General features: G+C 43.5%; 1 protein-coding gene across 5 annotated transcripts in view; it reads right to left on the bottom strand.

Moving 5' to 3' along the window:
• Positions 1-7,148: 7,148 nt before the first annotated feature.
• Positions 7,149-9,729, bottom strand: part of RASGRP3 (RAS guanyl releasing protein 3) — a 103,405-nt gene continuing 100,824 nt past the window's right edge. For all 5 annotated transcript variants that reach the window (XM_045009933.1, XM_045009934.1, XM_045009937.1 and 2 more), the window contains 2 exons: positions 8,592-8,956; positions 7,149-8,047 (listed from right to left, as the gene is read on the bottom strand). In XM_045009933.1, the coding sequence (XP_044865868.1) occupies positions 8,039-8,047; positions 8,592-8,956 (374 nt within the window). In that variant the 3' untranslated portion in view covers positions 7,149-8,038. The remainder of the gene's footprint in view (positions 8,048-8,591; positions 8,957-9,729) is intronic.

Raw genomic sequence — 9,729 nt, 5'->3', positions numbered from 1 at the left:
TTGGCCTGGGCCTGCCACGCCCCCCCAAGGGGGGGCATGCCCACAGTTTGGGGACCACTGCCTTAAACAATATTACCTCACCCATCTTGAAAACGAGGGCCATGAACTCAGTAAATAAAGATTACTTACCTGTGACTGGCCTTCTTAGAGATGACTCTCCCTACTTCCATTCACAGGATGTGCCACTTGGTGCAGCTCAGACAATGGAACCAGCTCCTAGCAGTGCACACTGGAACACTCACTCATCCCTCCTACCCCACTTCCTCTGTGTTCCTGAATCTGCTGAAGGTGAGATTATAAAAGGGGGCATGGTGCTTTGGTTGCCTTAGCTTCTCCCACCGCCCCCTCACAATCCAGAGGCTATTAGGATTCTGAGGAAGAAGGGAAGGTGGGTGGGGCATGTGAATATGCAGAGTTCATCTCAAGAACTCCACTTACAGGTGAGTAACCTTCATTTCTTCAAGTGTCAGATGGAACAAAGCACAGTGTGCCCTAAGCTCAAAGGGAGACTTCATTAGCTTCATAGGACTAACCTGAGATCCCATGGTAGTACTGGAGCCTTAATGGCAAGGTCCTTCATAAATTTCTGAACTGTATTATGTGCAAAGGTTGATTTCTGTGAGCCCATGGTGGGCAGTTAGTTGAACTTTCAAGGAGGATATAGAAGAACCTGAAAGCTTTAAGTATTCAAGGATAGACTAAATTGGTGCCAGTGGTGAATCTACTTGTTCCTCACTTATCCACTTCACAGACCTAGTCCACTTGAGATCGTAACACCTTCTAACAGACCATTTTTTAGCATTAATGTCTTCTGCCCTTCTAATACGCAGGAATTTTCAGGGTCTGAAAGCCTGATGCAGTCAGGTGTAGTGATAGGAACATCTGGCTGATAAATTTTGCTGTCTTGTTGAGCTAATAAGGCTATGTGTATACTAGCACTTTTGTTGGTAAAAAAACCATACCCCTGACTGAAAAACGTTTCACCAACAAAAGTGCCCGTGTGGACAGCGCTATGTCGGCAGGAGACATTCTTCTGCTGACATAGCTACTGCTGCTCATTAGGGTTGGTTTAATTAAGCTGGCGGGAGAGCTCTTTCCTGCCGGTATTGAGTGGCTACACATGAGACCTAACAGTGGTGCAGCAGAAGTACAGCTGTGCTGCTGTAAGGTCTCCAGTGTACACACAGTCTGGGGAAACCAGGAGAGGTCTGTAGACACTCTAGGAGAGGTGAGGAAGGTTCAAGAAATTTGGCTGCCCTGGCAATGCTGGGGCAACCACCTGTATCCTAGCTCCAGCTTGTCCCTACCCCTGGTTGGAGGCCTCTGAGGTGATTATTCCTGATGGAGGTGGAAGGTTGAAAGCTACCCCCTCAGAATGTTGTAATGTTGAATCCACTACATCAAGGATAGCAGTATTTGTCTTGGAATGGTCAGCCATATGAATATGCTATCTGCACTTGGTTTGTAACTTAACACCAGCCAGTGCTGCAGAGTTCTTATCCTGAGCAGAGCCTAAGGTGTGACAAAAGTGGCTGAAGCCATGAGACCCAGAAAGATTGCTTTCTGAGTAGGATTTTGATGAAGCATCTCTGTGGTGGATTGAAACTTCAGAAATCTTTCCTCTGGCAGAAGATTCTGCCTTACAGAAATAGGTAACTGCTCCTTTCAAAGAAATCCTTTCTATAGGTAGCAGAAGAGATTTTTATTTGTTCATCTTGAGTCCTAACCCCTTGAAGAGGGAACATGTGTAAAATATGTCCTTGGGAAAGCCATTCTTCTGAGGCTTTGATCAGCTAGCAATCTAAATAAGGATAGACAAATATACCCTGGCATCTTAAATGAGCTTCTACTTTGGATACGTACTTTTGTAAACACATATGGCAGTAGATAGACCAAAAGGTAAGACAAAAGATTGTACTTTATACCAATCAGAAAACAAAGATAGTGCTGGTACTTGACAGAGATATGGAAGTATGCATCTTCTAGATAGACCTGCAAGCCAATCTAGGGTAGGTGGGGAGGGTATGATGGATATTAGTGTCAACATGTGGAAACAGAATTTTCTGATTAAAGGAGTTGAGATTCTGTCGATCTAATATTGAGCAAAGCCTTCTATCTTTTATCAGAAAATATGAGGAGTAGAATCTTTTGACCTCTGAATTCCCGTGGCACGTCCTCTAGGACTCCTGCTTCCAACAGGATGTGACCCTCTTCTCTTAACGTTGTCTCTCGAGAGGAGTCCCTGAATAGGGATGGGAAGAAAAAGGGAATCTAATTGAATGGCATAACCATTTCCCGTGATCTCCAGAATCCATTTGTCCAATGTGAATTCCAAGTGTTGATGTCTCCAAAAGGTAGGAATGAAGGGTAGATGCAGATTGGTTTGAAGCTCCTAATCTTACATCAAACTTGAGGCTTGATGGTGGAATCTAAAGTCAAAATTGAAGGTTGCTTTCCCTTCATTCAAGGTTTAAAAGGCATCCTCCTCTACTCCAGTTATGTATGAGGAGGCTGCTGGTGTTGAAAATGACATCTTTGTGAACAAGATGACTACAAAGAAGAAGGTGTTAGGACTGCCTATGGCACTTGAAGCCAAGTTCCAAGATCCTTCTCCTTGGAGGATGATACCCAGAGATCTTGCCATCGACCTCTTGGGCTTCATCTTTTCCAGTGTCTCATCGGTCTGATTACTAAATAACCCATCACCTTTGAAGGGAAGGTCTTTTACCTTCCATTGGGTTTCAGGTGGGAAAGTAGAAGATCTCAGCCAAGCATGTCTGGGTAGCACGATAGAGGACGCAATTGTTCACACAATTCTGAATCTGACGCACGAAAAGAAGCTCTAAGCATAGGTTAGCTACTGTCTGACCCTCCATTACCAAGGCATTGGCCACCTTCCTTTGCTCTTTGGCAACCATGGACACCTTTTTCCACATTAGTGATATTGATAACCTAACATCACTGCCTGGTATTTTCTGAGGAGGATACTTACCACGAACCTTCCTTTTATCCTCTTTAGGGAAAAGAAATATTTTTTGTCCTTTGTGGATCCAGCAGTGGATTCAACTGTGGATCTGTATGGTGCACTTGCAGCACCATAGTAAAGGTTGGTGCAGAGTAGCAGGGTGATATAGAGATGACCGCTGGCTCTGGAATGATCTTCAGATCCAATGCAATCTTCAGAACTGGGGGATGACTCCTAGGCAGGGATTTACCCTGAACTGGAATCTTAGGCTTTGATTTAGGATCTGATGTTCTTGGATCCAGATCTGAGGAGTCTCCTGAATGTGATTTAGCTCTGCTAACTGGAGCTTTATCCAAAGGTTTTTTATGCAGTGTGGCTCTGATTTCAAAGGTCGGCACTGAGGGAGTCTCTGAGCACTTTGGGGTTGAATCCGATAACCTGAGAACTAACTGCCCCGAGGTCTTGGATCCTGGTGCTGGGGCAGATATGGAAATCGTTTGTATAGCTCTCTTCATCTTACCCCCGAGGTGTCAAGAGCAGACACTCACTAGTCTTTTCACCTGAGACAAAGACCCCTTAAATGGAGTCAGATCTGGGAGCTGTTGCAGACAGAACTTCTTGCAGTAATAAGGCTTGCAGCCTGTTCTGGGTGCTCCTTGTGCACCTTTCGGGTAAACATGCTGCAGATAGAACACTTGGAATGAGAGTGATTCTCTCCAAGGCAGACCAAGCATCTGGTACAGGCAACGGATTCTGGGGAGATCGCTGGACAAGAGGTGTACTTTGTAAAGCCAGTCAGAACCAGTCTTAACTAGTTTAATCTCAAGAACAACTAAGCAAGCTTAACATTATATTAACACACTAAAGTTACATTAAGTGACTTCTTTTAATGAGAAGGATCTGGGTCCGATGGATCTACAGAGGCTCACCTCCATCTGCTGCTGCAGTTGGAAGGAACGGAGGGTGCCACACCCCCTTTTATAGCCTTGCTCTCAGAACACTCAGGAACAGTGAGGGGATGTGTCGAAGGGGCACATGAGTGCTCCGTGCACTGCTCTGCGACGGTTCCACCATCTGAGCTGCACCCACCAGCAAATCCCATGAGTGGGAATACGCCTGGAACACTCAAGGAACAATTTGTTACAAGAGAACTATTCTCCAGTTAGCTGCTCTGTAATCTTCTCTCACTATCACCACCTTAGGCCCCTCTGCTGCAAAGACTTTTGCTCATAAGTAACTACACATGGAAGTAGCTCTCATTGAACTCAATGGGTCTACTCGAATGAGTAAAGTTAAGCATGTAGATGACGTATTTGCAAGATTGAAGCCTGTTTAATCAAAGGAACTGTAGGATCAGATTTTTCTGTCAGCATCTCCAGAAAAGGTAGGTTAGAGTAAGCAGTGGCCAGCAGTAGTTTGTTTAGAGCATGAGTAATGGGCTGTTCTACTCTGAAAAGTGACTGTGTAAAAATGGTACCTTCTAACTCAACAGATCTCTTTCCTGGGTGTATTCAGAGACCCATCTGCCTGCTTGAGTGGCCAAAATAAGTTTTCATTGTTTTACACTCTTTTTGGCCCTGAAGAGCCAAGAAAGCTGAGTGACAGAGTGCACTGGATTCTGTTCCTGCTTGTCCATCATCAGTTGCATTGGTCACTAAATGCTAGTCAGTTACCCTTGTGCAGTCTCTCTAATGGCACAGTTGTCACTGAAGGGTTGCAGGACTTTCATTTACTGATGTGTGAAATGGGAGTGAGCCCAACTTCACTCTCCAAGCCCAGGCTGAGGTTTCAGGGCTTGCACCTGGGAGGACACAGCTTTTGCTCAGAGTAGGGTTGCCACATGGCTTTTTTTAAAATCAGCCTGGCCAGTTTTTGTACTGCCTTGCCAGTGGAAAGATTTAATGTGCCAGGGTTTGTTTTTTCACTTGGGATTTTTCCAAGGCCATGCATCAATCTTCTAACTACAGCAAAAATCATGTGGCTGGGAGTGCAGCCAGCACGTAATCCTGGGCTGTCAACCTACCAAAACCTCAGCAACCAGGCAGTAGAACAAACTCCAGGGTTACCAGCAGAGAGGGGTAAGGAGTAAGGTGGGAGGCAGGGGCTCCTGGGAGGGGATGGTAAGGAGTCTCACCTGAGGATTGGGATGGAGGGCTTAGCCAGTGACCATTTTTTCCTGCATCTTGGAGGTGGCAAACCTAGTGAACAGAGTACATGTTTCCTGAAAAATCATTGGGACCATAACCATGCAATGTTGTGGTGCTTTTAAGGGTTGCCCGCACTCCACAGCACTAAGAATCTCCATCAATAAAGAATCCTAGCATCTGCTCAGTGGTTGCATCTTAGTGCATTCAGGGCCTCCCATACTGGATGAGGCTCACTCAGGCAAGATGATTTGTTCGCTCTTGCTTTGTCAGTGCTACTTTGGGCCAGAGAGGCTGCCCTGACTCTGCTCAATTTGATCTGCCAGATCCATTGAAGTTTCCTCATAGCAAGAATCAGATCTCCTTCCACATGGCCCAAATGCACTAGCTGGGTTGTGCAGAAGAAAATCTAGATGCCACTCTCCAGCACAGCCAGATTATAGGATTTCAGACACTCCCTCAATTTCTCAATACGAATCAATTCTGCAGGTTTGGTAAAGTGAGAATAGGTTTTAGGACACTGTTAAATAACAATGGAACACTTGAAACTAAGAGACCCAATCCTGGACCAATACCAAAAAAGCATTACTAGACCAAAGACGAAGTCTAACAGTTAAGAACTAGTGTCTTGCTCCATACAATTTTTATAAACTAATGCTTCACAGCATTGGAAAATGTAGAATTCCAGCTTTTAAATGATTAAATTTATAGTTCTAGTGGATAATGAGACATCAACTGCTAAAAGTCTGGAGGAAAGATTGTTGTAGTTGCTTAGTTGACAGATTAGATAAATGCTTTCAGGACCTGTAAGTGTCTCCAAGCACACATTCCTGGATTTGTGCTCAGGAAGAAAAACAGGTAAAATGAGAGACTGTGAATTTGAGCAAGATGCTGCAGCTAGTAGTCAGTAAACATTTACACAACTGCATTGGGGCTCAGCAGGTGCTCTAGAAGTTACACAAAAGGACAAGTGTGCATTCTAACTGGTTTGGCTGTTCATTTAATCTTAACTATATCCTTTCTGCCTAATTTATAGTAAACCAAACCAGGCTGCCAACATATTCCCAAATAATCCATGTTTTCTAATTTGTGAGTTAGGGTATTTACTTTTCATTCCTAAATGAATGTAGTCAGTTATCTACATTTCATTTAAGAAGTGTTAATAGGAGCAATTCAGGTTAATTCCATATTTCACAGTATAGACAATGTACTACATTAAACTCCTCTACCAGATAATTTTTGTTGTGTATGTGGAAGCTGTGTGTACTGATCCCATCATGTGGTGTCATGTGACACAGGTCAGGAAATCTAGACCAATGATTATTGGCACTTGTGTGTGTCACACACTGAGGTTAACACAAGGAGGACATAGGTCCCCTTCCTCAACCTGGCTTGGGAACTCAATATTCTCCCACAGCTTTTCCTCCTCCTAAAATGGTGCAGCAAGAGTTCCTCCTGCTCCTATTTTAATTATGGGTCACAGCTTTATTACAAGCTTCAGTTACTGATTTCCAAGCAGGAGAAACATGCAGGATACAGGTTGTGAACCAGACAAAGGAGCTTGTAACTACAAACTTCATTTAGAGACTTGCAATCACAAGAGGAGTCCTGATTTATGGGTCAGTTAGTTTACACAAGTAGTTGCCTGATCTTGAGAGATGCTGAGATTCTAATGAAGGGATCACACCTCTCAAGCTGAAACCCATAGCTAGCTCAGGTCCTCAGGATATCTTAGAGATATCGTCTTTCTGGTTGTTTTTTTCTCTTCTACCATCATGTATAAACCTGAGTTAATCCAAACCAGACTGTCAGTTTGAGTTATGAAAATGTAAGGGTGGGATTTTCCAAAGTGTCCAGGTGATTTAAAAACATAAGCCCCTGGAGGTTTTTATTTTAATAATACTTGGCCCCAAACTAGTAAATCAATACACACATGTGTTCATGGTACAGGTCCAAGTACCAGCTTGTGAGGGACACTGACTATGATCAAGTTGACACAGAGACAGTGAAATTCCTAAATTCAAGGTTGCTGTTAATTAAATCTAGTGTTAAATTTTATTTAGATATTTTCAATTTGATTAAAAGAAGGACATTAAAAAAAGTAAAACTAAAATGTTTATTACATGTTAATTTTACCATAATCAGTGCTGGGGGAAAGGGCATCTGTCCATTTATTGTATAACCAAACATATGAATAATGATATTTGTCCTGAAATTCCTACAGTCCTTTTACACATGTTGTATGTTTGAAAGACTCTTCTCATATGGCCCTGTATTATAAACATGTGCTGCACATCAATACACACAGGTTTAATGAGAACAATGTAAACATCTTAAAAGTTCGAAAAACGGTGTGCAAAGGAATGCATCCTAGAGAGGATTTTTAATTCTGACGTTTTCAAAGTCTCCTGTTTGAGACTTAGCAACAAACATAAACTCAGTTCTTTCCAAATAAAAGACCATTATGAGCATCTGAATAAGGAGCTTTATCAAATAAACGTGGGTACTCAGATGCCATCCTCATCACCTTTGCCATATATAGACACAATGAGCTGATGTAATGCTTTCAAAGAAGATAAAATCCATCCTCATTGGTTTGTAGAACTGTAGGATTGGGTGTAGAGACAGTTTCCACCTGTGGGCATATCGCTATAAAAAAATCATAGACCAGAAGACTGAGTCACATAACACACTGTTGTGCTCTGTCTAAGCAATGTTCACCAGGTGACTTACTTGTGAGAAAATAAATAGTGCATTTTGACTCTAACATCCTATTAAATAAGATAACAGGAAGGTCTGCTGAATTCATAAGGTTTAAACATGAGGTACAGGAATTCATTCCCATAGCCAAAGAGTGGTCTACCGAATTCCATATCTTGCTGTGTTCTTATGGCCATCTTAATTGTCCTCCATCTTTCAGGGCAAGCAATCAGCTATCCTGTAAACAAAAAACAAGCACTCTTTACACCTCAGAGTTCCACTGCCATTACTGACCAACTGTGCTAGGATATCATCTTTGTTACCGCTCCTTCCAGTAACTGGCCATGTTCTGCTTTCACGCACACTAGTGTCCATCAGGTCCAAATTCTATTGAACCCAGTGAGTTACTCTGTTTTACACTGGCACAACAGGACAGAATATGGTCTAATTACTCACAGATTATTCTACTTATTAAATATCTCAGAAGGCAAATAATCCACGAAAGTAGAACATCTGACTTCTAAGAGTGCACGTGGCCAAAGCACAAAAAAAATCATCCCCAGTGTTAGAGAAAAAAATAAGACACACAACAAAGTCTAGGTTTATAGAAAATAGATGCTTATATATTTTGATAGTTTAGTGTTTAACAAGTGAAATCTTATTAAGTGATAGCAAAAATGTAAGCAAAGAACCAGCATTTAAAAAATGCACATAAAACAGTTTTATGCACACCTTGAGTAGTAGCGGATTTTAAACAGACATGCTCATGCTTTATTACCCACCTCAGGTTCTTGTCTTTCTTGGAGTGTTTCTATTCCATTCTCATCCAGCATATGCTCTGTGGTCTCTACCTCAATATCCACATGGGCCTGTACGTTGGGTTTTTCATTCTCCCATTTTGCAAAGCCTTTGTTCTTTCCAGTTTTGCTATGGAACTTGGACTTCATTTTGGGGAAGGTATGGGAACCTGAGTCACTCCAGCCAGGTTCATGCCACAGCGGTTCAGTCTGTGTTGCTTGGCTGGTGGTAGCCCGCTGGAGACGGACTGAAATCTTTCGAGAAGAGCCAGTCACTAGGGTGATTGCTCTGCCATCTAGGTCCTGATGCCCAGTAGCAACACTGGGGAATTCAAATACTTCATCTTGTACTACAGAAGAGAGATTGGAATAATTTATTTTCAATATACAACTTCAAGTTCACTAAACGCTTCCAAGATCTTTTCAGCAGGCATCTCCTTACTAATTCATTTAACATTTAGGATTTGATTCTTCCACCCTTACTTAGACAGAGTAGCACCTTGCTCCCTTGGGTAGCCCCACTGATTTTTTAGCAGGACTCTTCTTGGCATAAGTTGCTACTCAATGTGAGTAAGGGCGGCATCATCAAGCCATTATATAGTGCAATGGGTTTGCATGGAGCTTTACAAAATGAATTTTTTTAAAAGAAGGCAAAATTAGGGTTAGGGATGGGGGAAGAGAAGGGGTCGCTTTGCAGCAGTAAGCCACGAAGGAGTTCTACCTGACTCAGCCAAAATTCTTCTTGGGGTGGAATGGCAGCTCTACTGTGGTTTGCAGGGCCGCCCAGAGGATTCAGGGGGCTTGGGGTCTTCAGTGGTAATTCGGCAGTGGGGGTCCTTCAGCTCCGGGACCTGCAGCCGAAGTGCCCCGAAAACCCGCGGCGGGGCCCCCACGCCACCAAATTACTGCTGAAGACCCAGAGCGGAAGAAGCTCCAGGGGTCCCGGCCCCATGAGAGTTTTCCGGGGCCCCCGGAGCGAGTGAAGGACCCTGCTCCAGGGCCCCCGAAAAACTCTTGTGGGAGCCCCTGCAGAGCCTGGGGCCTGGGGCAAATTGCCCCACTTGCCCCCCTCCCCCTCTGGGCGGCCCTGGTGGTTTGGAAACACACCTCTGGGCCCCAGAGC

This window comes from Mauremys mutica, chromosome 3 (genome assembly GCF_020497125.1).
Source record: "Mauremys mutica isolate MM-2020 ecotype Southern chromosome 3, ASM2049712v1, whole genome shotgun sequence".
Classification (NCBI taxonomy): Eukaryota; Metazoa; Chordata; order Testudines; family Geoemydidae; genus Mauremys; species Mauremys mutica.
This window is presented reverse-complemented; position numbering and strand designations above follow the sequence as displayed.